Source organism: Achroia grisella, unplaced genomic scaffold (assembly GCF_030625045.1).
Source record: "Achroia grisella isolate CSIRO2021 unplaced genomic scaffold, CSIRO_AGI_Agris_v1 utg540, whole genome shotgun sequence".
Lineage (NCBI taxonomy): Eukaryota > Metazoa > Arthropoda > Insecta > Lepidoptera > Pyralidae > Achroia > Achroia grisella.
This window is the reverse complement of record NW_026712925.1, coordinates 1,599,812-1,627,189: the sequence shown is the minus strand read 5'-3', so window position 1 is coordinate 1,627,189 and position 27,378 is coordinate 1,599,812. Positions and strand designations below refer to the sequence as shown.

At 31.7% G+C, this 27,378-nt stretch overlaps 1 protein-coding gene across 1 annotated transcript; it reads left to right on the top strand.

The window, feature by feature from the left end:
* Positions 1-667: 667 nt before the first annotated feature.
* LOC131847807 (claspin-like) lies at positions 668-27,378 on the top strand. Its single transcript, XM_059197463.1, has 23 exons — positions 668-783; positions 968-1,490; positions 1,571-1,711; positions 2,344-2,549; positions 2,923-3,587; positions 3,770-3,989; positions 4,070-4,761; positions 5,253-5,491; positions 5,875-6,382; positions 6,716-6,822; positions 7,166-7,368; positions 7,721-7,836; positions 8,518-8,639; positions 9,255-9,464; positions 9,764-9,937; positions 10,534-10,624; positions 13,957-13,961; positions 17,645-17,800; positions 18,233-18,375; positions 19,393-19,652; positions 19,987-20,138; positions 22,784-24,217; positions 24,917-27,378. Exons 1-22 carry the CDS (start codon positions 773-775, stop codon positions 24,206-24,208), a joined length of 6,369 nt encoding a protein of 2,122 aa, XP_059053446.1. The 5' UTR covers positions 668-772; the 3' UTR covers positions 24,209-24,217; positions 24,917-27,378.

The following is a 27,378-nucleotide window of genomic DNA, read 5'->3' as shown; positions in this document are numbered from 1 at the left end:
GTAATTATAAATGTGTGGTATGGTTGGCGTGTTGATAACAGGAGTGATATTAATAAAAGACTTAATAAATTGCAGTGTATATAATATCAGAATTAAAATAACAAATAATAATTAATGTAACATCTTTTTAAATGAGTAATTTGCAAGCGAATCTCTCTGACATTTTGACAATATACTTTTTATTAAATGTACACATATAGGTATATGTCTAGTTAATGCAAGAAGGTTGGTCGCCTACATAGAAAACTAATCCCGTCACTTGTTTTTAGAAAGCGACACGTTTCGTTAGTAGAGTTGTTATTTTTTATATCACTTCCCTCACGCCTTAAACGAATATGTCACATTAAATACAATAATTTGTTTCATTACCAAATGTTCCACCACTCCTCGCTTTTACGTATCGGTTTCATTAGGATTGGAGGGTGAGATACAGCAGTGGATTTACGGGTATGGAGATATAAGATCTTATTCGTCTGAAATAAAAACGAAGTGATAATCATGTTACTATTCGAAAATGATACATATACTCAAGAATGATAAAACTGTGACTACGTAGTATGGACTATGCTCTTCGCCTGGCCAAATTGGATGAATTTTAAAACAACAACAGTCAATCTGTCTGTCAAATTTTTTTGTTTGACTATCTGACAGTTGGATAATATTGGCGCCAGTTTCTTGTCACCGATTGATTATAAATATTTCTTTAAATTTTACTTTTGTTCATGTTAAAAGTTAAAAATCCACTTCTTATCCAGTATAAAATTAAAATATAATGTATTTGACGTACGTTTGTATATATATGTAATTCAGTTCTAGTTGAGTAATATGCCTTAAAAACATGGGTGCCGTTATTAACTTATTTTAGTTTGCTATTTTGTAAGCAATAGTTATGTATGTAACCTGCTATTAGCATTGAACATACACATTTGAGCTCTGCTATTGATGCACCATCAATTGTATCTTCTAGAATGGATATAAATAAAATGAACCTCGAAGATGAGCAATGCAGTGATGAAGACACTGATCTTGTAAAATTAGCAAAAAGATGTGTACAGAGATTTCCTGATAGTGAAAGCGATGAAGAGAAAGAAATTTCTGAAAATAGTGACAATAACGCATTCGTGGCAAATGGTCAAAAACTTTCGCATGTTAAAACAAACAGCCAATTAGAAAGAAAAGACGATTCTTCTGAAGTAACTAAAGTTCATAAGTCCAGATTAAGGACCATTTGTACTAGTGATGATGACAGTGATCCAGAAACTAAGACTGTTGCTGCTAAAAACAACCAACAGCAGCTACAAATGCCAAAGAAGAAAAATAAATTAAAGGAGACTTTTCAGAAGTTGATTACTTCAGCTGGGAGTGATGATGAAATGGAAAATGAAAACTATCAAATTGATAATAATTCATCATCTAATCATGACAGTAATGTAACTTCTGTGGATACTTGTGGATCAGCAGGTGTATCATCAATAGTTAAAATTAAAAAGGTAATCAATATTTGATTTTAAAATTTTGTGAGTCTAATTACCTTACATAATTTAATCTTTTATTTATTTTGTTTATATAGAAATTTAAAAAAAGAGTGCCTATGGTTAAGACCACTCTTTACGATCCAGATACTTCAGATGAAGAAAACTGTCCAATGAAATCTGTGCAAAAAAATAAAGAGATGAAAACTACTATTCTAACTTCACCAAAACCCATAAAGGTAAATTTGAACTTAACTTTTAATCATTACATTTACATTTTAGAAGTAGAGACTGGTCTAAGTATAGTCCAAAATCCTAATATTCTGATTCAAGTAATAATTTTTATTCAGATTATTAAATATATAATTTTTACCAAACCTGTCATTTTTAAATTTAATATCAGACTGATATTTGGCCAAACCATGTGAAAATGTCTAATCATCATATGGCACCACAATAATAAAGTTGTACTTTAAAACATCCAAATATTAAAGTAACTTTAGTTACACCTTTCTGTCCTTTTGAAATGCTTTTAAATTAATGTGACATAAAAAAATATATTAATTAATTTACTACACTTTAGCTGCGAGTCCAGCTGGATCACTAATTAACATTCTCTAGAGTAAAGTATTAAATATGAATTGTAATTAGTTTATTTCCATATTCGGTGTATGACTATAATTATTTAAATACATAAATTCAATAATCTAACTCTATTGCAATAGTGATTTGTACTGTCAAATAACATCCGAAATAATAAAATTTAATACTATCATTATTAATTATATCTTAGTTGTTTACATGAATTCGGAATTTGGTTTTTTCTAATTGGAGCTAATTGTATTATTGAGATTTTGTTTATTTTGCTTAGTTAACTGCAAAGCAAGCATTAGAGAATATGCAAAAAATAAAAAGTGAATCTAATCGTATGCTGCGAGAAAAAGAAGTATCACTGCCATACCATCGTCCAAAGGCATTAACTCTCAAGGACATAATGAGTAGAAGGAAACCAGCAGTTGCTTCTGATGGTAAAGCTTTACCTATCAAAATGAATGATGAACAATTGAAACAATATGTGTGAGTATATATTTTGTTTTTAAGTGATCAAACCATATAGGTTCTATGAGGAATGATTACTGAATATAAAACCAATGCTTAGATCTAGTATAATATTTGATTTTTGTGAGTTACAGAAGGTTCTTTTCTGTGTAGACGTAGGAATTTTATTCTAATATTCATCATCATCATCATCGCAGCCCGGAAGACGTCCACTGCTGGACATAGGCCTCCCCCAAAGATCTCCACGACGATCGGTCCTGCGCTGCTCGCATCCAATGCCTTCCATCGATCTTGACCAGATCGTCGGTCCACCTTGCTGGAGGCCTTCCCACGCTGCGTCTTCCGGTCTGTGGTCGCCAATAATTCTAATATTACATAATCCTTTTTATAGGCAATTACTAGAACAGAGACAGAAAGAGTTGATGGAACTATGTAAAAGTGATACAGATGAAGAAACGGAGAACACAGTAGAAGAAACCAACCCGCAATCAAGGAGTTTAAATCTACATACTGATTGTAATAAACATGATATATCTGAAAATGGTGAAATCACTGATATTGATACTGCAAACAAAGATGAAAATAAAATAATAAATTGTAACAATAATGCTCAAGACTATGACAGTACTAAATTAGAAAATGAATCTGTGGGATTACCTGAAAATAAAACAATTGATAAGACTGAAAATATTTCTAATTCTAATGTAAAGCTAATATATGAAGATTCTGTAGATAGTTCTTGCAAATTAATTGATAACGTACAGAAATATGGCAATTCAGATAAATGTATAAATTCAGAAATACATAATGTAATCTCAAAACAAGCAACAGACAATCAATCATTATCTCTGCATAATGATACAGATACAATAGACAATGAAGGGACAAATACAAGGATTGGTAAAGAAGTTGTAGATTTGGACATGTCTATTAATAATGATAGTAAATTTGATGAAATAAACCAAGAAATGATGAATATAAATGACAATGACTTTGATACTGATAATGTCTTCGATATTGAAGAAATAGATAAAATAATAGAAAATGCTGAAATAAGTAAATGTTTTCTTTTCTTGTATTTTCTTATTATATCAATTACTTAACAAGTAGTTAATCTCAGATACTGTGTAATGTAATATCTGAGAATTAGAATTAGAATTAGAATTGGTAACAAATTACTTGATTTTTTTTTTATTTTGTATTAATTGTTTAGTTTACTTATTCTTTTTCTCTTTTAGATACTAATTGTGAGCAAAATAGGAAGTCATTGTCTGATAAAGCTACGATATCGAAAAATATTATGCCTAAATTAACTGGAGCTCCTGGAATGGTTATTGATTTTGATGCCTCTGATACTTTTGTGACTAATAAATCTGGTGTTGAATTGCTGAAAGAGAGATTCACTTACTTTGCAAAACTTAAAACACCAGAGGAATTGGAGAGAGAAAAGGAAAGGAGGTAAACCTTACTTTTTTTTTAATAATTTAATAATATTTGTTGTTTGTTCTAAATTTAATTTTTAACATCATATTCTTTAGATTGAAACCAGGTACTCAACATTTGAAACTGAAACAAGAACTTGAAGAGCAAATTGCAGAACAGAGGTCACTTGAATGGGCAAAACGATTAGAGAATGATAAACAAAATAAATTGGAGGTGAATGCAGTCCTAGGTGATGTTTTTGATGACGATGATATTGAGAAAATGGAGGCTAAGCTAAGTGATGAAGAATTGATAAATAATACTTCAGAAAGTGAAGAAGAAGAAGAAGTAGAAGATGATATTGAATTAAAGGATACTCCTAGAACAAGAAATCCGCTGATTGATGATGAGGCTGAAGAATCGAATGAAGAAGAGAGCAATGATGTACAGACTACCAAGAAAGATGATGGAAATAGAAAAAAATATGTTGATGTAGAAATTAATAATGAGAATGAACTTGAATTTCAAGAAGCCAGTGAAATTGAGGCTGATAATGAGAGTGATAGTTGTTCAAGTGAAAATGAATCGTCAGAGTCTGAAGTTGAAACTAATTTAAAGCCAAAGAAGGGTAGAATATTGAAAGCTTTTGAAGATTCAGATGATGATGATAATATCTCAGATATATTGGACAAAAATAGTAAACTTGTAAATGTGAATAATAGTAAAGAAACTATTGATGACAATAGAACTTCAGATTCTATTATAAATTGTATACCAACAAGAAGTCATGTCACAGGTGAAACTCAAGGTGATTTACATAAATTCCAAACTTTTCAAATTTGATTGGATAATGTATGACTGGGACATGTATACAATGCGTTCTAAGAATGTTATATGAAGGTTTTTATTGTTATTACATGATAAAAAAATGTTCTAAGTATTAAAGTTTGTTTTGTAGTATACACCAGTAGTAGTCTAAAAATATAGGTATTACATTATTTATTTTGTTGCCTCTGTGAAGGTAGGAAGGAAGGTGTTACATATGAATGTGGATTGTTATAAGGGCTGAGGAAGGCCGAAAAAGCGATGGATGAACTGTGTGAAAGATGATATGGTAAGAAAGAAAGTAAATAACTAGATGACTGTGAATAGGTAAGAATGGAAGAGAAAAACATATTACGCCGACCCCGAATAAATGGAATAAGGAAGAAGCAGATGATGATTTCGTAGCCTCTGTCCAACCCTTAATTGTTTTTTATTTCAATGATTTAATTTTAATATTGTCCATATATTTTCCAGATGATGATCTACAGTTAGCTCAAATTCACAAGTCGTTTTCTGAAGACCTGTTCACAAGTCAAGAAAGTGGAATAATTAGTTCCTCCAATCAAAAACAGCCTAAAGATGATTTGCTTGATTTGGGAACACAAACATTTTCTATTCTCAATACTACTGATAATCAAAAAGCAAGTGTACCTTTAGACTTAGTTGACTCAGACAAGATGACTGTCATTTGTGAAACACCCCCTGATGATGATGTGAGTCTATAAGGACTGATTAAATCCATTATATTGAAAATAAATTTCTCTGACTGTCGAGGGTTGTCATATTTACCCACACATTTCTTTTTTTATAATGTTTGTTAGTTGGTTATTATATAATTATTCCGCTTAGAACCATTAACTATGGAAATATAGAGCACCTTTCAGTGGGACCTTATGGTAAAGCACTTAATAATCCTGGGATTATAAGATATCACATACTTGTAGCATAATTTTTTTTAACATTTAACTTTAACAAACCCACTATATGTTAAAGGGCTTTTAACTGCAATTCTTAAAATTCAGCGATAATCATAAAAAATCCATACCATTTAGTTGTCAGTATGATGGTAATTAAATCTGTACTTGTTTTTTTACAGGCTAATTTAGATGCCATTGTAGGCATGTGTTCTGGAAGTTTCTCACAGAATCTAGTTACGTCACAATTGCCAACAACACAAACTCAATCTCAGGCAATTGGTGAAGACATTCTCAATCTTTGCACTGGGAAATTCTATGATAATGAATTTGTCTCACAAACAGAGGAAAATGTGGTATTAAATTCCCTTCAAGTTACGGATGATAAATATACTAATGATTCAGAACCTAAAGCAGATAACAGTAAGAAATCTGAGGACAGAAATTTATTAAAGTCAATACTTGATGAACTGAACGACCCTGAATTTGATATTCCTAAAAGTAATGTGTATTTCCCAAGTAGTACAGAAAACAAAGAAAATGTTAATAACATGAATAATACACAATTTAAAAAGAAATTTATTATTGATTCTGATGATGAAATTGATAAATCAGCTGATATAAATGGAATGAAACAAAAGAAAAAAATTAAGAAGAAAAAGTTAGAAAAAAGAGCATTACAAATTTCTGGTAATATATCAACTAAGTTTTTAGTAAAATCTCTTGAAGAATAGTAATATTAGAGTGATGTTGCATTATCAAAATTTGTCGACTATAAGTAATATTAGACCTCCATGAATTCAACAATTTACAAGATAAATTTTCGTTTTAATCCTATTACATTCAAGAATAGATAATATTTATTAGAGTTAAGAAGTTTATTTTATTATCATCTATGATATATAAGGTTGCATTTCATATATATAAAATCATAACTAAATTATTTTATCAATTTACGAATTTAGTAATATTTACTTATAAATAAACTGTGATATTTACATCCCACGTCTTTTTCTTTTATAGATGACGAAGAAGATGAAGATGAAAATAATTATGTTATATCAGATCTTGAGGATGATGCTGATGAGAATGCTACCAAACTTGTGGAATATGATTCAGAAGAGAATGAAGTAAATAAAATTAATGCTTATGAAATTATTTGTCCTGGTATATTATCATCGAACAGTCCACACTACTTTTGAAATTTGTTTTTTGGAACATAGATTTATTTTACGTAATCAGTCCTATGAAAGTATGTTTTTACAATTTCAAATCACCGGCATTGCAACAATCATTTACCAATACATAATATTTATATCTGCATCTGCTGAATATTTCTCAATCATCTTTAAAATTATAGTTGATTGTGATTTCAGAGTCAAATAAGTTTTAGTCAAGTTGGTTAATTTATTGAAATGTAACAAACCAATTAGAAAAAAAACAAATTAAATTGTTTTTGTTTAATTATTGCAGGTGGAAGTGAAGCCTCAAGATCTAAAAAAGAAACGCAAAATGGCTGATTTCTTCGAACAGGAGGCTGAATTGACCTCTGAAGATGAGTGGGTGGGTTCAGGGGATGAAGATGAGGCAGATCTAGACCGTATGGAACGCGAGGCGGGTGATGATGAGACCTTCAATCAGAAAAAACTACAGAGGGAATTGGGCCAGATTCATTTGTATGTAATATTGTTCTTTTATCAACATTTTCATATATATGTATTGCACAATTAATATCCTTGAACAAACTCATGTCCCATAGTGTTCCTTATTAATTTACTTAATTTAGGACTGTGGTATAATAATGTTAGTTTGAAGTTATATCAGTTATTAAACTCTGTAATACTAATTTCTTTGCAGCAGAAATAAGTGAGATTTATACTGATATAGACAACTGCATGAAAAGTTTCCCTTTTGCTCTTAAATAATTTACTTTCACATTTGCAATAATTAGAAACTGAAGAAAAACATTGCGTCAAATATTAATGGCAGAGGAGATCAATCCTTAAAAGTTTTTATAACAAATTTCAGGCGGGATGTGCTGGACCAAGATAAGCGTGAAGTTAGAATAATACAAGAATTGATGTTCGAGGACGGCGACTTGGGTGCTGGTGGTCGACAACGCAAGTTCCGCTGGCGTAATGCTGGTAATGTCTTACATATCTACGAGTATACTCTAAGAAACCTAAGAATATTATGCTTAGATTATGTTTATGAAATGGATATTATTTGATGAATGAAAACTCAGAAAGTTTCATTATGTTGTATGAAGTTGGCTTTTAGGTATAAATATAAAGAGATGGTACATCATGCAGTTTCTTTGTAATTTAAGAACGTAAAACGTGCTTTTGATCTATTTCTGTTCCTGATAATTTTCTTAATCACATTTACTTGTGCAACGGACATCACATCATATTATGATAATGTCCATAATACCCCTCATGTCTCATGTAGGGGATTGTTATTAATGAGCGCAATCAATAGGAACACAATGCTAGCAATATATAGAAGACCATCACTCTGTCCCCTCTGGAAATTATCTTAATTAATTTCTGGCGAATTCACTCAATGGGCTACCCATAGACTATATATCTATACCACACTTGACGTCATACTCAACATATCGTCATCCACTACAGACAAGTGCACCACTCATTAAAGATATAACCTTCTTGTGTTACTATTCCTGTGTACTAAGTTGTTTTGCCTCCATAGTCCACCTAATAAATTCGTAATACAAAGCAATGCCGACACATTGTCTACTTGCTTCATCTTCTACATCATAAAATGGGGTTGCTGTTAGTCAAAATAATGTTATGTATTTTCAGATGATGAAGAAGAAGTTGGTACTATGCCTGAGGAATTTGCGGATACGCAGGAAGAAGAATTCGAGTCTGAGGAGCAGTGGCGTAAACAACGCCACGAGAGAGAAGTTTTCTTACGACAAATGGTAAATTCACATAATCTCAAGCCACTTTATAAAATTAAAATTGTAAAAGGCTTTTATGTCTGTTCATTATAGATATTGAAACAAAAACGAATAAGAAGTACCTTACTTAGTTGTTTTTGGAGTGACAAAAGCATAATAACAGTTTGTAATATGTCTATGTGTAACTCTATTCAGTGCTTTCTAGACTTAAATGCAGGTTTTGTATTGCTAGACTTCTAAATTAAAATATTTTCCCCATTTCGCTCTGTATATTTTATTCCAACATGGCAAGGAGCGAATCTACCGCCCTTATCGATTAATTTTTGGTTTGATATCGGTATTTCTTTCATCGAAGAGAAACAAATCGTACATATTTCTGTCACCTTCAACTTTCTTTATAGGCTGTGGACCGATTTAGAGCGTGATATTGTAGTTAAATTACAGGTATGAAGGAATTACACTGACAATAAAAGGAATGTCAACACATGAGGTGTACCATGTACTTATCAGGGTATTTTTTGTAATATCTGTGGTGCTATTTGTGTGTATAAAAAATGGCAGCTTTCCAGCATGTTGACCATTAGCTTATTTGCCATTTCAGTTAAATATATACAAATATTTTTTATGTACTTTTAGGAACACAAAGACGATAAACCGGAAGACAATCTGAATATGAGCATAAATAGAACCACCATAATCAAAGCAAATTTATGTTCGAGAACTATGTCTAGTTTATTGTCTCAAGTAAATAAGACAACAAATGAAATGAAAAATAGCCCCTCGGTTCCAGAGAAAAAAAATAGCAAAGATGTACCAAGTCCCAAAAAAGCATTTGCTGTATTCCAGGTAAATATAAATGTAACATTATCTTATTGATTTATGTAGAAATGTTTGCGATTTTAATATAATGGATATGTTATAATTAGTGGTCAATTGTCAAAATTAAGACTACAGTTTTTTTTTCATTGCAGTAATTAAAGGCGCAAGATGTTTCATATCTATGTTACTGAAGGACTGTATATAAATGAGAGTGAGAAATTGCTTTCATTCTATACACGCATCTCTGTACCGAAATGACTATGCCTAAGAGAAATGCTTAGAACATTCAATAAATATAATAATCTACAATGTTTATATTATTGCAGCAAAATTATCATGGTTCGTTACTATCGCGAGGACGCGGTGCACTCGCTCGGTTGGCTGCCTTGGCGACGCCATTGGCGGTCGACGACGACGCACCGAAGATTGGATCGCTTTTGCCGTCTAATAAGAGGAACTTTGTTTTCGCTGCACTCACCCAAGAAGACAATGAACCTAAGGTAAATGTTGCATTTTATATATTATTTTTTTATAGTTTATTTTCGCTATTGCAATGTCGGTTTGATATTAGCAACACACAGATTAATACTAATAGTTGTAGTATAATTTAATGCTACTAACACAGTTCAACACCATAATTTGTGCTATAAATTATTTTGCGATGTTAAATTATACATAATTGTAGATTTATATATACTATATAAATATTATATTGGTATATTTTTATATAACCAGAAAAAAGGTATAACACTCTTAAATTGAAATCACAGTCATTACAACAAATAAAATTTGAATGAAACAAAAGGACATAGAAAATAATAATATTCTTTCTAGTGTTCATATTCAATTTATTTTCAAGTATTTCTCTCCTTTACTTTCTATGATTTCATGCAATTCATTTCTAGTGGATTAATTAATTTTATGATATATATACAAATAACTCACCATAAATAGTTCCGCAAGGTTTGGAGTACCCTCTGCATTAGCCCACATTTTCGTTCGATAAAGCATATGTAATAGGGAGAACTGTGACTAAATTTGACTAAAATGGTAATTATCTTATTACCCCATTAATTTTTAAATATTTTTGTCACAGGTACAAAAAAGAAAAGCTGAAACAAATATCGGCACCCCTAAACTGGTGAAGAAAATGAAAACTGAAGAAAAACGAAAAGGGCCTAAAAGTAGTTTGTTAGACCATTTAAAAATATAGTGTATTATTTATTTTTATTTTTTAACTTTGTAATATATGCTATATACTTAAGTGATAAATTAGAATAATTGTTGACAATAACTGCTTGTGTACGATAAGCTAAAATAAGAGTTAAATAAAATTATATGTGGAGCATCTGTGGTGCAGTATTATTTGGTATTCTTTAATGGACTATTTAAATTACTCTGAAAAACATTTTCTACATTTTTATTGGTACCCTGTGAGGGTATATTTTGTATAATTTATGGACAATAAATCATGCAATATCTACCAACATTGTATGCAGGTAATGAATACACCTGCAGAAAATTAATCTATGTTATATGTATATATTATAATTATTTTAAAATTAACAGCCCATGAGACTACCTGATGTGTGTGTGTAGTACACATTCATATACGGGTTTATATTATGCAAGCAATTATATTTCAATATAATAACCCGAGAAACCCATGTTCATTATTTACTCGTCTACACAGCGCTAACAACAATGGGTTCTTGGCCTTGCACTGGGCAAATGGCTAGAATAAATAAGTGTACTGCTGTACAATACAATACAGTTGTAAACTTATTGTGAAAAACAGTTTAAAACATAACTAGGTAAGTATAATTAAATAATCTACGAAGCAAAAAAAGTTAGGGTAATATTTCCATACAATAAAATAATTGTAACAATTGACAAATTCTACTATTAAAATTCTAATGAACGCTTATTTTATATCTATGGGTGTATTACTCTTCAAGACAACTAATTGTGGTAAATATGCTTGAAACAGAAAGTATAAAATACCATCGCTCTCGAAAATGTAGTAGTAGTAAAAGTTCATAAGTTAGGCTTTCAAATTTGGCGGTGTTATTTGTTAACTTTAACGATTAATTGCCGAGCAGTATAATGGCTAAAATTTCGATACAAATTCCAAATAGTTGCCATAAAAAATAACTATATTAATACAGTGAGAATTGCAATATACTTTATAAACAGGCTACAAGACCGGAAAAAACTAAAACGATAGTACAGACATAGAATTATTTCCGAGGTCTGTTACTTTTCAATTATATAATCTTTGAACTATCATCTTGTTATTTTCAAAACAGATATGGCAATGACTGAAAATGTTTTTTTGATATTGAGAACATTGAAGTTTAAAGACTGTATCCTTCCGCTTCCCCCTCCAATTTACTAAAATCAGACTATCTCGCTTATTCAATAGCAAAAAGTGAACTATTTGCGCGTCTATCTCGCTTAGCTTCTCGCCGTCAGTTCACTTGCCGGCCGTTTTCGTGCGTGGCGTTCAATAAATGCTTTTTCCTGTGGTGTGGGGTAGTAACGTATCGTGAGAAGATTTCTAGTCAAATAAAATCGAGTATTCTATAAAAAGTACTCCTATTAAAGGCAGTACTATAGTAACGAAATGGCGAATGAAATTAATGAAATCGGCAGCATCGTCAAGAAATGCAAAATTCTTTTGTTGGACATAGAAGGAACAACAACATCGATCAGCTTTGTTAAGGTAGGTCTGATGGTTGACCGGCCGGTGTTTTGTTTCAATGTATTTATATGTATAAATATATTGTAACTTATATATTTTTGCTTGTTATTGATTATTTGTCCACCAAACAGTACTGGACATGCAAAATGTTCGCATTTAGGATTTGCAATATGGTGGACGAAATCAAAATGGTACCTCTATTCATGTCGCTTTCATTGTCCATTTTTTATCCATGTGCTTTGAAATAGTGGTTTACTTCACATTTATGTTTGTTTTTTATTTTTTATACCTACAGGCATAAGTCTCTTTTAAATCAAAAGCGCTGTAATTTCTGCTAAGAAAAGCAAATTTGATAGTCCAAAATATAGCTATATCATACCATAGGAAAGTACCTACATAGTATTGTAATTTTACAAAGTGAAAGGCACGCTGGTTTTGTGTTAAAGGGTTTTCTAGACGTTCCATAGTGGTTAGAAACGTGATAGGAAAGGTGACGGCCGGCATATAGCCACGAACAGCTGTTTAGAGCAGCTGGCTTGTAAAAAAAGTGGAACAGTTAACTGTCCTGTTTCAATAGCCTTCAAGTCTCTCGCTCTGTCCTTGTTCCACGCGTTACCGACTTACCATTATGATGGAGATAAAAAATGATTGACGTTACTTCCATACGCGGAATAATAATATGACGACACCGCGTGCGACTTGCGCTTTCATTAAGTATCAATTCAGTTTTTCTTTGGATATATTTGGAGGTCAAGTGCATGCTTTACTCAGTACCTAGATAAATTATATTATCAAAGACAATAAGTACACCCTGTTAAAGGTTTTTATTGATGAAAACGGAATATAACATTCATCTACATTAATACCTATTTACTGTTTATTTAATTGAAATGACCTGACACTACTTCAGTAAATGATGAGGATAAATTCTCTAATATGAAGTAGACAATTAGGAATAGTAATGGATATGCTTGCCACCACCTTTAAGAATCTCAATGAAAAAATTATCTTAATATGTGGTATCATATTTAAGCATTTTAATTATATTGATCATGATAATATAATCTTTTATTACTAACATTACATTCAAATTTATTATAGTCTTTCTTTTGATGGCTGATATATATGTATACAAGTCTTAATTGTAATTATTTTTAACAGCTGATTATTATAGAGTTATTCATTATAATGATTATCATTATCTCAGAATAGATTACAAAAAATATTATAAAAAAAATTCTAGCTGTTCTTTTAGGAGCAACATTCAAAGCTATAAAAATCTTAGTTTGCTGTTAAAGCATTTAGTATTCAATATTTTTTTAAATAGGTACATGTTTAAAATTCGTTTTGGTAGATGGTAGATGTAGGATGTAGACCTATCTTAGGTATAAAATGAAGGCTCTTAGTTGTGGTTTCAAGTAACATAGATTAATATGATTAAATTTGTTTCATTGTCTTATCTTGTGTATCTTCTCCAATTGTTTTTGTCTTATGTAATTTGTTGGAACTATAGTTCCATTACTACTTTCTTTATCATCTTTCCAAACAACTGTTAATACTGTTATTTTGTAAAATCTGTGACAACATTTATTTCCATTGGTCATTAAACTAATTTTATCTACTTTATTATTTATCATTAATCATGGTTTTGTTATGTTTCTGGTGAAATGCAGTGGAGAGTTGAAAGGTTATTATTAAACTGTCAATGTTGTGTACATTTTTTTATAACTCCACTTATCATATTGTCTGATGGTACTTGTCCTATTTGATTTAAATTTTGTTAGAGGTTAAACCTATAGTAACCAATTATATTAGGTAATGTAACATAAAGAATTTGAAGTTATAGTTATTAATGATTATATGCTTTATATTAAAGTACTAAAATTTTTGTCACATTTAATGCTTCATGTAAGGTAGAATAACATACAAATTGTCACTAATATCAGGAAAGATTAAATTTGGTTTATTTTAAACCTCCAAATCAGAAGGACTTTATGGTGTGTTTTAATCCAAAAATAATGTAACTGTTACTCACTATATGGTAGTCATGATGAAATTTCATCAAGTAGGCCATCAGCTTGTTTGTCAATCCTAATTCCATCCATCTATATCAACCCATTAGCATCACAGATTAGGGTAGGGGTGGTGAGCAGATAATATTACCAAGCTGATGCAACTGCCAGGTATTGGATTTTAAATAAAATATTCCTTCTCATCCGTTGCTTTATTGTGTTTTTGTTCTCAACTTAATCTTAAGACAGAATGTAACAATGATTTATACATTGCATTCTCTGATACCGCCCAAAGGTTCTGTGTGCTATAAATTATAATCACTTATAAATTAATTTCAAATCTACCCTAATCCCAGACTAGGGTAGATTTGAAATTTCAGAGGCAATGTCTAAAGTAGCCCATATTTTCCTTGGTTTATTAAAATACAATGTGACAACGGGAGAGACTACCGCCGTTTCTTGGGTAAATTTTTTGACGGTGTTTTCGTCACCAGAACGGCGACAATATGTATAAATTGAAACCATGTTTTATTTGTATTCGAATTCGTAACCTTTCGCGTCGGGCTTTTAACCAATACGTAACGTCGTCCAATTTTTTTTATTTTAATTTTTTTCTACTATTGCATTACATACTTGCACATACTTTATACACATAATAATATATGACTGTAGACAGGTGGAATCCAATGTGATAGCTGGTGAAATCATCGTCTCTCACGATATTGTTCTTTGTTATCGGACATTCTATCACGGAATCTGTGATCAGAAATTCAGTCTGAAACGTAAATTAGCATACAAAGTTTTTTGGTGGCAATTAGATTAATGACCTTTGGGATTAGTCGCGGGTTCATCGAGTTTGTGCAGTGAATCACTGGCCCACACCGCTCTCTGATTTAATTTAGTATCAGTTTTTTTAATCGATGATAATGGAATGCTGCACTCCTCTACGCCTGCGCTAGCGGTATACGCTGCGGGGCACCAGTGGAGGATAACAAGATGACCTCATGCTCCGACAGGTCAGGCGAATTAAACACGGTGGTTTCAAGGATTTTTCGAATGGAGCTCGACATGTCGTTGGAAATCATTGGCAATGGGCCCATGGTTATATTTTGTATATTATACTAGCTGACCCGCACAACTTTGTCTACAGTCTGGATCTCATTTTCCCCGTTATTTATAGCTATTCCGCTCCTATCGCTGTGTGATGTTATATATGACACGAACAAATAATGTTTTGTATTGGTAAAAAATTCTAAATCGGTGCATTAGATCCAGAGATTACCGTCCCTACAACGTCACAAACTACCTCTATATTAGTATAGAAGTACCTATATATGATTTTTATTGTACATCTACAATTAAAATTCTGTTACGAGACCTAGTTGTTTTCTACGTAAGGACCCATCTTTATCTGTTCTGAAATATTTTATTTAGTTAATTGGATCAGATGTATTGCATTTGTGGTGCATTGTGCCCCTATCGGCCTTGTCTCCATGTCGGGTCGTTCAGCTAGGTAGACTCGCTATCCGGTTTGGACAAGCCGGCAAGGCGCCCAGCCGCACAGTTCGTTCACCCGTCGCGCCTTCTTGCTTCGTAGACGATGCAATTTCACCACAGTTTTATGCTATGCTAATTCAAAACTACTGTACGGTATGTCACATGTAATTGTTTTAATGCATGTAAACATTATTCACTAAATCATGGTTTCATTTCAAAATGTCTGCAGGGTGTTTAAACCTATCATATTTTTTCTGTAATAGATTTAATCTCATCCAATCTAGATTTTCGTAATTGACGTAGATAGTATTTTGTCAAACAGAATATATTTTGACGACCTCGGTGGTCTAGTGGTCTAGCACACCGCTTTACGACCGATGGTTGCGGGTTCGATTCCTCGCACAGCACAAACATTTGTAAGCCGATACAAACAATCATACTCATGAAGAGTATGATTGTATCGGTTTGGGTGTTTTCTATGTATAATATGTGTGTATTTACAAAAAAATATCTATGTATATGTATCAGTTATCTAGTACTCATAACACAAGCTTTAGCTAGCTCAACTTGGGTCCAGATGGCTCTGTGTGAATTGTCCTGAGATTATTATTATTATATTTATAGGATTAGCGAAGAATCGACGATCGACCTGATTAAAAACGTCAGCCACCTATACTAATAAGTATACACGATACTATAACCGTTACTTAATATTGTACTGTAATAATAGTTATAAGGATTACATTTTTAAAAGAATGTATATAAAAAACTGATACCGATATTGAAACCTTTTAGAAGATATTCTTCCTCAAAATGCCGACAATATCCCTGAAATACCCCTGATGACGAGTGATCAGGGGCTCTACCTCTCTACCTCTTATGCTATATTTTAGACAAATTTTTAATTTCTTTAAAAATTGCTGTATTGTAGTATACTGTAGCTAGAAAAACTAGTTAGTCTACTAATATTAAGCTTTCAGCACAGGGTGGCCATTAAACTCTGCAATCTCGAAACATTAAACGAAATAGATAGTTTTAGTATTCGGTTGAGGCGGCCATTTTAACCACCCTCGGCGTTCTCGCCCATCTCCGCCAATTCTTTACCTATTTTTAAAGGTCATGTCGTACCTTCAGTTACCTTTATGAAATAATAATAATCATCTCAGGACAATTCACAGCGCCATCTAGTCCCAAGTTAAGCTATCTATAGATTATGTTACGGGTACTAGATAACTGATACAAGTACATAGTTAATTTTTTTTCGTAAATACATACAGATTATTCATAGAAAACACCCAGACCGATACAAACAATCATACTCACACTCATACCTTTATAAAATGTTTTCATAAATGTTTATTTACTTTTTTTATTTATTGGTTAATTGATTTCACTTACCTTGAGAGTTTGAATAGTAAGTAATTGTTTTTTTTATGGATGATAATGGAATGGTGCAACCGCCTGCCTAACGGTTTAGGCTGGATTATGTTAGCTAATTTCAAAACTACAGTTTTAAATGAACAGGAGAATCTACCGCCATGTCTTGAATTAATTTTGTTTATTGTCTCTGTTTGTCATTATTAACATTACCGGAAAGTCCAGCAGAAATAAAAATTGGCAAAGCGTTTTGGTTTCGGCCAGAATCAAAACTTGCTAGCTTTACGAACATACAGACCTGGATAACAACATAGTGTAGAAACCTCTCTTTAAAAAACGCGAAGTCATATAAATGGAAAGTAAGTTTACGTTGGCGGCGTTATTAAATCGCAGTTTTCCCATGCTTTTGAAACAAAATAACTACAGGTATATCCTAGAAACAAAGCCTAAATAAACTACCTCTTCGTGATTTCACCAAGAATTAACTATGACGGTTTCCACAGGGTCCGCGTGGAGGTCAACTTGACATAATCTATTGCTAGCAATAGTCATTTAGGGTAAGGACCGTTATTTGGGAATCTTAGTAGTTTTCATATACATATAATGTTTGTTAACAGGACAAGCTTTTCCCTTACGCTGAAGATCATGTAAAGCAGTTCCTAGAAAGCAAGTGGGATGAGGAGAAGGTGAAAGAGGCTGTTGATGCTCTCAGAAAGTTGTCTGTGGAGGACAAGGAGAAAAGTGTGGAGGGAGCTATTCCCATTCCTGGAGAGGTATGTTTATGGGATATTTTATTGAAAATTCAGCCTTATTCTTTGGATGATTCTGATAGTAATACTTATAATATAAATAAACCAGGTTTCTGAGAATAGAGGGTTGAAAGTGTATGATTATTATATTATAAATGTCAAAGTTGGTAAAGCTGTTTGGATGTAATAGCTATGTATTTAGTTTTTTGTTCTATTATACTCCAAATTCATAAGGGATTTCATAAACACAGGTAAATAAAATCTAAAATTCTAATTGATAAAATCCTATTCCAAGTAACCATGTAAAATGTGTTCTTATTAATTATATAAATACTTAATATTTGTAGTGAATTATAACTCATTTTCCAAAACTCTGTTATTTATTTTCATTTATTACATAGTACATATATCTATTATGTATCTTGATTTACCAAGTTTCAAACCGTTAATTTCCAGGATGCGACGAAAGAGGAGCAAATAGAGGGGCTGGTGAATAATGTGAAGTGGCAGATGTCGATGGACCGTAAAGCAGGTCCACTCAAATTGCTGCAAGGTCTTATTTGGAAGCAGGGATATGATAAAGGGGAGATCAAAGGACAGTAAGTGTCATAATGTAATATTTGATTAAAAATCTTCAATTACGACTTTGATAATAATATAACGGCGCCATTACGAGACTCAAAATTTAAACAATACAACATGAATCTTGATTTGGTGATGATATTAATATTGTGTAATATAAGAGGTTATCACAACTATCTTATGTGTGTAAGATACAGTTCAATTGATAACCTCAATTTCGATGGCAGTTGCTTTTAGATATAAGAAAAAACATTGATGTATTAAATTTAATACTAAGCATGTCGAGAGATACAAGCACATCTGTGCTTGAATTGAAAAGCTGTTAATGTGTTATATTGTACTTATCTATTTATAATTTTAACAATCGTATGAACCTGTGATATAACTTGGCAGTTTAATGAAATACTCCTATATATAATTTAAGATATTTCTGTGAGATAATATTTCGTTACATGTATTTATTAGTCCCTTATGTCAACTGTCTATGAATGAAACTCGATTGAAGGTTGGTGTGGAAGATAATGATATGAATATTTAAATATTTATAATATTACTGTGTTTTCTGTAATCATATACAGGGGAATATTTGAATATCAACATAAAGCCCACTTTAAATTATCCAACTACATTTGTATGTTATACATGATAGCAACACCATGTCTTTGAAATTACGTCATAATAGTATATCATTTTGTAAAACATATTACACTATAATGTATTGTATTGAAATTACTGATTTATACATACATGTAGATAATGTAACACAAGTATTACCTACCTACTAGTTTTATTTATTAATATTTGCTTTATTGACCAACGAAATATGGTACAAATTGTGGACTTGCTTATATCATTCCTTCCATTATATAATTATAAAATTGTTTTTATCCTTAACATTTTTGTTCATTATTTCTTGTGAATATAATGTATGGTTTGTAAAAAATTGCCTTATTATGGATTTATATAATATTTTATTGATTTATCATTGAATAAATATTTTTTCTCTATGTTTAAAACTATATTCTCTATTTTAGTGTATATGATGATGTGTCACCTGCCCTGGAACAGTGGCGTACTGTTGAAGGCCAGAAGGTGTACATTTACTCTTCGGGTTCTGTGCAAGCCCAGAAACTCCTTTTTGGGCAGTCAATGGCAGGCGACTTGCTTCCTTTAATTGACGGCCATTTTGATACTGCTGTAGGTGCTAAACAAGAAGCTGCCAGTTATGTTACTATTGTTGAACAAATTGGTTGCAAGTCGGATGAAATATTGTTTCTTACTGATATTGTAAAAGGTCAGTTATATTTACAATTTTATTTTAATTCAAACATTTTAGTAATTTAATGCGATTTTATTTTTAATTACAATGATTTATGTATAATTTACGATAAAATAAAAATAATAATGGTGGATTCAAATATCTAACTAATGTATTATTTACGATTTTACCTTTTTTATTTATATACCTATTGGAATAAAACTACCACTAAATTTTAATGAAACATTCAACAATATACAAAAACTGCACTAGACAAGAATTGTACAATAGTTTTTTTCTAAGGTTTATTTATTTTAAAGTACCTATAAGGGTCGTTTTAAATTTTATTATATGTTTTGATTTGTGACAGAGGCGGAAGCTGCTCGCGCATCTGGTTTACACGTAGCGCTAGTCAGCCGAGAGGGCAACGCCCCGCTGCCAGTAGAAGCTACATCCGTCTTCCCAGTGCTGCACAGTCTAGCGCAGCTGATCATCACCAACAAGCGCAAGCCAGACTCCCAGGTGCTTCATACCCTGCCTCAGTAGCACGCTTCCATGCATGCACTATGTAGTTTACTGTTTATCACATTTAGGTAAGTATGTTGTAGGTTAGTGGTGCTACTTGCTTGTATGTGCTTAAAACTTTAATATGTATGTGTATGGTTGAAAATAATGATACCACGAATAGTCAGCTTCAATTCGGTATTCTAGCGGAATACCGAATAGAAGCCTTTTTCCATATTCAAATTGTATTTTAGCATCTAAAAATGTAGGTTATAGCAAAAAATAATATGCATACCAAAAGACAGCATAACACTGAATACAAATTCATGAAAAAATGTAATAGCAGAATAATAGACATAGAGTACTTTTGCGATATTGATACCTATAAACTATTTAGCGGCAATATGCCACGTTCAAGAATAACATCAGATATCTAATGCACATTAAGACTTGGAATCTCTGGTTGTGTCCTGATATGTCACGGATACTGTTGTTTCTCCGTTATATTTTTGCACCCTATTAATAATACAAATTGGTATAATAAACAATGATCAAATAATACTGTGTGTTGTCACGGAGTACTATTACTATGCTGAATATTTGGTATTCTTCAAAATAACTGTTCGTGGTAACTTAGTCGGAAATAAACATGCCTTAATTGTAGTAGTAACTTGTAATTTGTTAACAAATAAAATTATATAATTTATTAGTCTTGTTTATAAAAATACCAACAAACTATAAGCTCTATACACAATTATATGTTTATATAAAATATAATCCATGTACATATAATTACATTGTTATAAAAGGTTCCAGTAGTCATATATGATTACATTTTTAACCTTAGATTAGAAGTGTACACCACTTGAAATAATGGTGTTTTATACAGTTCAAATAATAATCAAAACCAATTGAAAATAATAAGAACAGGTTCAATAATGTTATTGGATGTTTAAACTAAGTTTGTTATGCCTTAAATATTTTTTATGAATAAGACTGTGACTTATATGTGTAGTTTAATAAATTACAAAAATGATTAAACAAATACAAAATTGATTGACAAGAAGCTTACGTTTTTAATTTTGTGTGTATTTTCCGTTGGTAGAAGACATTTTGGACTACATATAGAACTGTTAATTCTTTAATTTTTGTGTTGAATGTTGTTAGTTTAATAAAATATTTTTTAAATAAAGCCTTTTAATAAAATGTAAATAATTCTTTATTTTTTGCACATTTTTATAGTTAGTCGTTTAGCACATAAGTCATAAGCATAGTCAAATTGAAATTTGAAATTCATCCGGTAGTAAGAGATAATTATAATTCGCATAATCATCTCCTATTTAATAAAGTAAGAGATAGTATAGAAAATATTCTATACTATTACGCTTCTCCTACGACCCATATGTAGACAATAACATTAAAATATTCCAAATGAAAATGGTTTGGCAATGCTATTGGTGTATGTAAAATAAATAATATACATAAAGTATGGGCTTTTGTAAAAGTGGTGGTGGTTTTAGTTACGAAAATAAATATATAGCGCCCAATTATAAATGCTATAATTGTGCAGTCAGCATGAATTGTTATTTTTTTTGTTGTTCAGTTATTATTATTGCTACACCTATTTTGAATATAGAAAATATTAGTTCTTAGAGTGGTGATGGAATCTTAATATATATAGTATGTCAATACTTGTTTACACTTAAGACAATTTCCAATTTAAGGTTGACAATTTCCCGTGCGTATAGGAACAATCCGCAAATGCGTCATCGCTATAAGCCAAGTAAATTTGAAATATTATCAAACCCTCTATCGTAATAGTCCAGCCGGATAAATCCTATGAATACAGAAGTGACTCATGTGCTGTGAGTGACTTATGTAGATAATATGGAGACCTCTATTCAGTACAACTATATTAGATTTTTTTTATTTATTTGTTAGCTTGGTGATATAGTTTTATATCTTACTAAATAACTAAATAATAAACGTATATGCAGCACCACGTAGGGCTATGCAAAATGTGTATATAATTTTGAGAACAGTTCCTGAAGAACTAGTTATTTATTAAAGCATAGTGACGTGTAAAGATATCATAGGGTTTACCTTTGGCATATACTACTGGACTAACAAATTATATACGCCACTAAAGCTGGAAAAGGTGAAAATTAACTGATCTGGTATGAAATTCTAACTTATTTTGTTCCGAGTATTGAATCCCGTTTTATATTCGTTTACTGTTTTGTATATGAAAAAACATTATAAACAATATTTATATCTACTATTTGTAAAATTATTACTGACTTGATGTGTCTCGGCGCTGCATGGAATTCGGAATCGCTAATAATAGTTCATCGCTAATAATTATTCCTTCAATTAATAGTGAAGAATTAATTTAAAATTGGTCAAATGATTTGAGTTTATCCATTACAAACTAAAAAAATAATATAATAAATTTATATAATATTAATATAGATACATCTGTACATGGCAACGTAGTTAATGTAGATTTATATAAGAGTTCCAGTCAACCAACCAACACTAGAAATCAATTCTTGTTTGTGAACTCTAAGGTGGTAGTTTCAGAATTCCACTTATCTTTATCTTTATTTGAATGTTTGCTATATGTTTTTTATTTATATCATATTAATTACAAATCATTTCAGGAAGAGCAACCAGCTAAAATAGCCAAAACAGATGTAGAGAATGATGTGAAGACAACACCCGAGAAGGACACTACCGAAGTCGCGATTACTCCCGCCAAGGAAACTGAAAAAGTAGATATTATGAAAGTAGAACAAGAAGTCTCGATTGAAGAGAAACCGAAAGAAATCAATAATGACCAGGAAATGACAGAAGTTGTTTCAAACACATGTGTAAAGGTAACAGATTCCAGTGAAGTAGCTGATATACCTTCAGTTAATGGTGTTGCCGAGATAACTGAGAATAATGTGGATAAGACTGAAGAAAAAGAGACTGAAAAGATGGATACGGAACAAATGGATACAGAAAAAGCTAATATCGACGCAGGTAACTCTGATGTACCTAATTCTGATAAATGTACTAAAGTAGAAGAAAAGCAAGATGTTGAAAAAGAAGAGACAAATCAATCTCCTACAGAAGAAATACCTTCCGTTGTTATTACAGAAATAGAAGATGTAAGTGATAAACAACCCTTAAATGAGAAGATCATTGAGGACCTGGAACCTGTGATTGAGGAACCTCCTGTTGTAGAAGATATGGAAGAATTACAAAATGCCGGAGAAGTCCTGGAAAAAGAATGTGATGAAATTTTGTCAAAGGTCCAAGGTGTAACAAATTTAGATAACATACCTCTAAAACCCCTACTAAATTCTATTGCTGAAGAAACAATAGAATCAGAGAATGTGGACTCTAACGATATTGTGGATAGAATACTTGATACAGAACTAGAAATGGAAATGAAACAATGTAATGATGTGGATTTGAATACAGTGGAAGAAATCAAGGAATCAAAGACTGACAAAGAGTGTGAAAACACTGTACAGGACGAGGCTAATACAGTTACTCCTGTAACAGAGGATGTTCCAGAACAAAAAACTACAGAAAATAATGTAGAGGCAAATTGTGTTACAGAGAAAGTTGAAGACATTAGGCCCACAGAAACAACAGCAGCATCAGAATGTAAACCAGACGAAAAAGAAAATGATGAGAAGTCAGATGATGTTGAAAGCAAAGAACCACCAGCAGTTCCGAACTCTACTGAAAGTTCTGATGCTGTAGTGACAGTTGCGGAAGACATTAAGGAAGTCAATAATGTTAATGAACAAGTGAAAATGGAAAGTGAGCCTAAGGAACCACATCTTAATGGTAAAGGGACAAATGGAACTACAGAGACTACGAATTTAAATGGCGATGCAAGCAAAAGTGAAGAACTGAATTCTAGATTGTCTGTTGAAAATGGCAAAGAAGTAATGAATGGTTCAAATGGAGATTCTATAGATGCTGAAAAAGTGCCAATCGAAAACGCAGTGGGGGTCGACATTAAAGTGAAGACAGTCGCCGTCGAGGAGCCCCATACTGATCAAATAGAGCAACCTACGGAAGCATAAGATAACTTGGTGAGTAACATAACACTTAAGGTACTCTATAATTTGTAGTACTTTTCAAATATATTCAAAGTAAAAAACAAGATTTGTTTATGTGTGTGTGCTAAAGAGTATAACTAAAACTTTTATTTAAAATATTTTACTAATAACTTCCAACATCTTTACACAATTTATATTATATAACATCTAGATGAACGTGTAAATTAAATATATAATGTTGCATGGGTAGCAGCTAATTTGTTACTAATGCCTGGCATTGTGATCTAAACTAAACTTGGATACAAGAATTGAGCACTAATAGTTATAAATATCTACTTCAAAAAGAGTTGTAAAAATTCCACCCGTAATAACATGTGACATACATTGTGAGTTAAATACACAGACATACTTATCATTTGTCATATTATTATAACATATTTTTACAGTGAAAAGGGGATATCAATTGTTTTTATGTAATTAGAATGCAACCCACCAATTGGAGACATTAACATTAATGTGGTAATACCTCTTTTGCTTTGTAGCAATATCATCCTTCAAACCGTGATTCGGCTTGTAAAGCTTCTGCATGTAGAATTAGGTTCTGTTGGTATCCTGGTAGGACTTCAGAAGGTGACTTAAAATTATAAGAATCTACAAAACAAAATGTAAATTAGCTCGACTACTTTTTCAGTTGATGTCAATCATTTACAGAACATATAATATTATTTTCAGCGTACGACGGGCGAAACAGCAGGGCGTAGTAGCGTTGTTGGTTCACATCTGAAGATTGACAAGACTGAGGTTGCTTTCACGCTAACGACATCACATCTTATATATGTGTATTAAAATTTCACTGTGTACCATGCTAGGGCCATTGTACACTGCTGCTGCAAACTAAGACATTAAATTTAATATGTCCAACTAAATAACTATGGTAATACGAAACTGAACTACATGTGCAAGAAACTAAGTCATCTTTGAAGCTATTTTTTGATTCTACTAATATTATAAACATAAATGATGAGATACAAAGTGGATAAATGAATATTTGTTACTCCTGTACGTAAGAACTACTCGACGGATTCGAGTGAAATTTACCAACTCTTACATTATTATTACAGATTAAGACAAGATATTTTACGTATTAAAGCTGACAAAGCTGCGGGATCCATCTAGTATTTAGTCAGGGCGTAGTCGTTCGTAGCTGAAAATATCTAGATAGATCATTTACATTATTAGTTTGGAATTTTAATTCTAACGTGTAATATGAATTTAGTAACTGGTATAAAACAGAATAGTTACTTGGAGATATTTATATGAAAGGTTCGAAAAATATCTTCACATTTCTAACTAATTCTTTGGTTAAATTTGTTCAGGTTTTGAGAATCTCCTTTATCGAGTATTGATAGAATCGACATAATAACGGCGAACTATACTATAGGTTGCATTACGATATGTTCTAATTTTCTGCTAGATACAATAGTGATAGTTTGCTTATCGTAAAGATTTGGCCTAAATTGTTAAGTATTATTTACTATGCAGTATTATCCATTAATTTTTATAAAGTATTACGAAACATAATCATAGTAATTTATTCCTGCTGAAGTATTACGACGAGTCCAAGTTATAGTGTTGACTTAATATTTTTTTATGGCGGCCATATTTGGTGCTTTATTTTAACAATGCCAGTCTGCTAGTGTACACTGACCTTAGCTTATTTGACTTAGGTAAGTTTTATTATTAAGTATTAACTGTATTGTGATTCTTAATTATCGTATACTATATATTACTCGATTTTTTCTTGAATTTTCACCTACTGCCAAACTCGTGCCGCATTTGAGGTTGGTTAGCGGGGTTATTGTGATATTGAAACGGATTATAAGACTGTAATACGATTATGAACTGATTGTGTGGGCTGTGCTAGTAAAGTATTTATTGAACTAGGTGTGAGGAGGTCACGCATTGTATGCGCTTGATTTTAGTTTTGTATTTTTTATTATTGTAATTTATGTTGATATCTGGGTTTTGTGTACTATATATTATTGTGAATGTCAACTATAATGTTTGGGATGCACAAATAGTTTTGTCACAAATAGTTTTTTTTATTTTTTAATGATCTGACATAATTTAATTTGTTTTTACCAGAGAGGTGATTAAGTTTTATGAAACATGTATGTACTTTATGTTCTTAGGGTGGAACGAATTCTGTAGGTTATAAATATCAGAGCTTGTAAATAAGTATTAGGTATGAGGATCGAATTGGAGATGGAATGTCAAATTTAATTAATTTGTCTCTTATATTAAAAAAAGGGGAGATATGGCACGTTTATACATCTTGTAGGTTGGACTCCATTTTATTTTGCCTGTAATTTGGACCGTTTTGCGTGATGTATTTACATGTTATGTTACTGAAAGTAGACTAAGAACTTAACAACCGAATGAACTTGGTCCGATCGTAAGAGTTCAGACGCCACGTCTATATAGACCACTGGACTTGGCTGTTTGTGATGAGCTCGTGCCGTATCTTCCACTTTTTATTGTCTTATTCTAAGATTTCTCTGTCTAATGAAACTGAATTGCTAAATTTAAGGACGAAAAGCTATCCACCTCTGGCCATTGTTTAAATGTTGGCGTGGTGCGAGTTTTTTATATGTTCCTATTAACCAGTAATGGTAGCTATTTTATTTCTCTGCGTGTTTTGTTAGTTGGCACGTCTCCGTCAGTTAAACAATGGCAGTATAATGAACTAGTCAAAAGTATTAGAATCTCAAACTTCGACTAGCTGAACTATAATTAAAAATCGAAGATACTATTTTTAATTCTTTTAATCTATTACTTAGCTTCCGTAGTACTTAGTTGTTAGGCCAAGAGAAGAGCGAAGGACAGTATACCAACATCAAATGTAGGCACGAGCTTCTTCGTTTAGACTGATTTTTACTATTTGTCACTACTTTCTCCACAATTATTATCTCTACATTGGATTAATTTAAAGATAAAGTTGCCAAGTTCCAGTGATTGTATTTCCTAGTTGAGGTAATGAATGTGAGAAAAATATAACCTAAGGTACCTAATCTAAAACATTTGGGTTCATACATTTATTGTAAAGAAAGGGACGCATCTGGATCGCAATTGAAATGTATTAATTTTAATTGTCATCACTAATGATGTTGAAATATAATGGATGTAGAATTTTT